This window comes from Plasmodium inui (assembly GCF_000524495.1).
Source record: "Plasmodium inui San Antonio 1 unplaced genomic scaffold supercont1.15, whole genome shotgun sequence".
Taxonomy (NCBI): Eukaryota; Apicomplexa; class Aconoidasida; order Haemosporida; family Plasmodiidae; genus Plasmodium; species Plasmodium inui.
The window spans coordinates 22330-24209 of NW_008481849.1; the positions used below are offsets into that span (position 1 = coordinate 22330).

Here is a 1880-nt window from a genome sequence, read left to right on the forward strand (position 1 = left end):
ATGGACAATGGGGAATGGACAATGGGGAATGGACAATGGGGAATGGACAATGGGGAATGGACAATGGGGAATGGACAATGGGGTATGGACAATGAGCAATTTACAAACGGGAATGACGCGCAAAACGTGGCGACGCCGCGGCGGTGGGCACCTTAATTATCTCCTCGTTCACGTTCAGGTCGTCCAAATTGATGCACACCTTTTTTTGGAGTAGGCTAAAATGAGAAAAAAAAAAAAATCAGGACTACATCGCAGGGCAGCCATAACGAGAAAAAGGTTTGTTCTTCTTGTTCTCCTTTTCTTTTTCTTTTTTTCCACTTGGTATGGTTAGACAAATCACCCTCATCCCTTCCCTCTCCCGTCGCAGCTCCTCACCTGGAGTACTTATTGTACATATTGTTGTAATTGAAAGCCTCCTTGGATGTGCCAGGTTTCTCCATTTTTATCATATAGTGGAAACGAAAGGAAGGCAGGGATTCATTTTTGTCTTTTATTTCGACCAAACTGTTTTCATACTCGGTGACGTTATTCAGATCGTTCTTCAGATCGTTGTTCCCCGTTGAGTCCTTGTGGAGTGGTTGGTCGTACTGATCGGCTGGAGGGTCCTTCTCTTGTGCGTCTATAAAATGCGGGCGTCCGGAGATTTATGAGGGGCAAACGAACGCACACAGGTGGATACTTCTACTCGGCGATGCATTTCCACGCGGGCTAATTGCTCACCCTCGTCTTCCTGTTCCTCCATCCAAATGAACTTCTCTTCGTCCTCTGCCAGTTGGGACCGTCTCTGCGGAGGGAAGTGGCATAACGGGGGGGTTAAGGAAAAAGGCGACCAACGGAATCAACAAAACGAGCGAACGCAAAGGAGAAGCGTAAGCGCTCACTCCAGGGCGCACCCGAAAACGCTGGAGCCTCTCGAAGACATTCCTCTGCCTCCTCTTCATCTTGGCCTTGTCTGTCGGGATCATCACATCGGAGTACTCCCTGGGGATGTTCATGACCTTCTCCTGCTGCCTCTGATTTTTTAGGAGCAGCAAGTTTCGTCTCTTTTCCCTCAGGTACGTCAGTATGGCGCTTCTGTTTCCTTCCTCCACCTGTGTTTGTGAGGTGTAAGTGTGTTTATTTGTGGGGAGAGGCAGGTCCATTATGGGAGAGTTAAATAGGAAGACACGAAGGAGCGCACACTGGACAGAATGTTGAGACGCCACAGGGGTGGATCACTACATTGGTGGAATCCAAAGTGTCTTTTTTCTTTTTCTTCCTTTTTTTTTTCTTCTTTCTCCTTTTCGCCCTTACCGCGTTATAGTTAAAGTGCTTGTGTTTCAGGAGGTAGTTGTACACGTAGAAGAGTGCGCAGTGGAAGTAGTTCACCTTTTGTATCACGTGTCGGAGCTCCGACCTCTCCACTTCGTTTCGTCTTGTGTAGGCTTTGCTTATCTGTGCGGGGTGAAAGCGAGTATTTGTATGAGTGTGTCTGTCTGTTTGTGTATGTGTGCGTATGTATGCATGTGGGGAAGCCTCCAAAAAGGGGCTCTCCTTTGTGCCATTTACTGTGACACGTTTAATCCCTTTAGCTTTACGTTGTAGAAGCCTATCATCAATCGGGTGAAGTCCGAGAAGTCGGGTTCGCCTGCGTATTTCTGGGAATCGAGGGAGGGGGATATATGAGGAGGAACAGCAGACCAGGCGAGACACAGTTTCGATGAGAACGAGTCGTAGGTTGTCTGTCCCGCTTATTCTGTCGAGTTTAGTTCTGTTAGACTTCCCCTTTCGCTTCTTCCCAAGGGGATTATTACCTGCAGAAAGCGCTTGCACCTGCTCTTCTTGTAGCAGCCTCGACAGGTCTGGAAAAAAAAAAAAAAAAAACAAGAAAAAACTATATG

At 47.5% G+C, this 1880-nt stretch overlaps 1 protein-coding gene across 1 annotated transcript in view; it reads right to left on the minus strand.

The window, feature by feature from the left end:
• The window catches only part of C922_03475 (hypothetical protein), a gene marked incomplete at both ends in the record, with an annotated part of 5634 nt that overhangs the window by 2709 nt on the left and 1045 nt on the right, over window positions 1-1880 (minus strand). Inside the window, 7 exons of the mRNA XM_008819067.1 lie at window positions 152-215; window positions 376-619; window positions 721-784; window positions 894-1091; window positions 1294-1434; window positions 1578-1637; window positions 1794-1841. Coding sequence (XP_008817289.1) covers window positions 152-215; window positions 376-619; window positions 721-784; window positions 894-1091; window positions 1294-1434; window positions 1578-1637; window positions 1794-1841 — 819 coding nt within the window. The remainder of the gene's footprint in view (window positions 1-151; window positions 216-375; window positions 620-720; window positions 785-893; window positions 1092-1293; window positions 1435-1577; window positions 1638-1793; window positions 1842-1880) is intronic.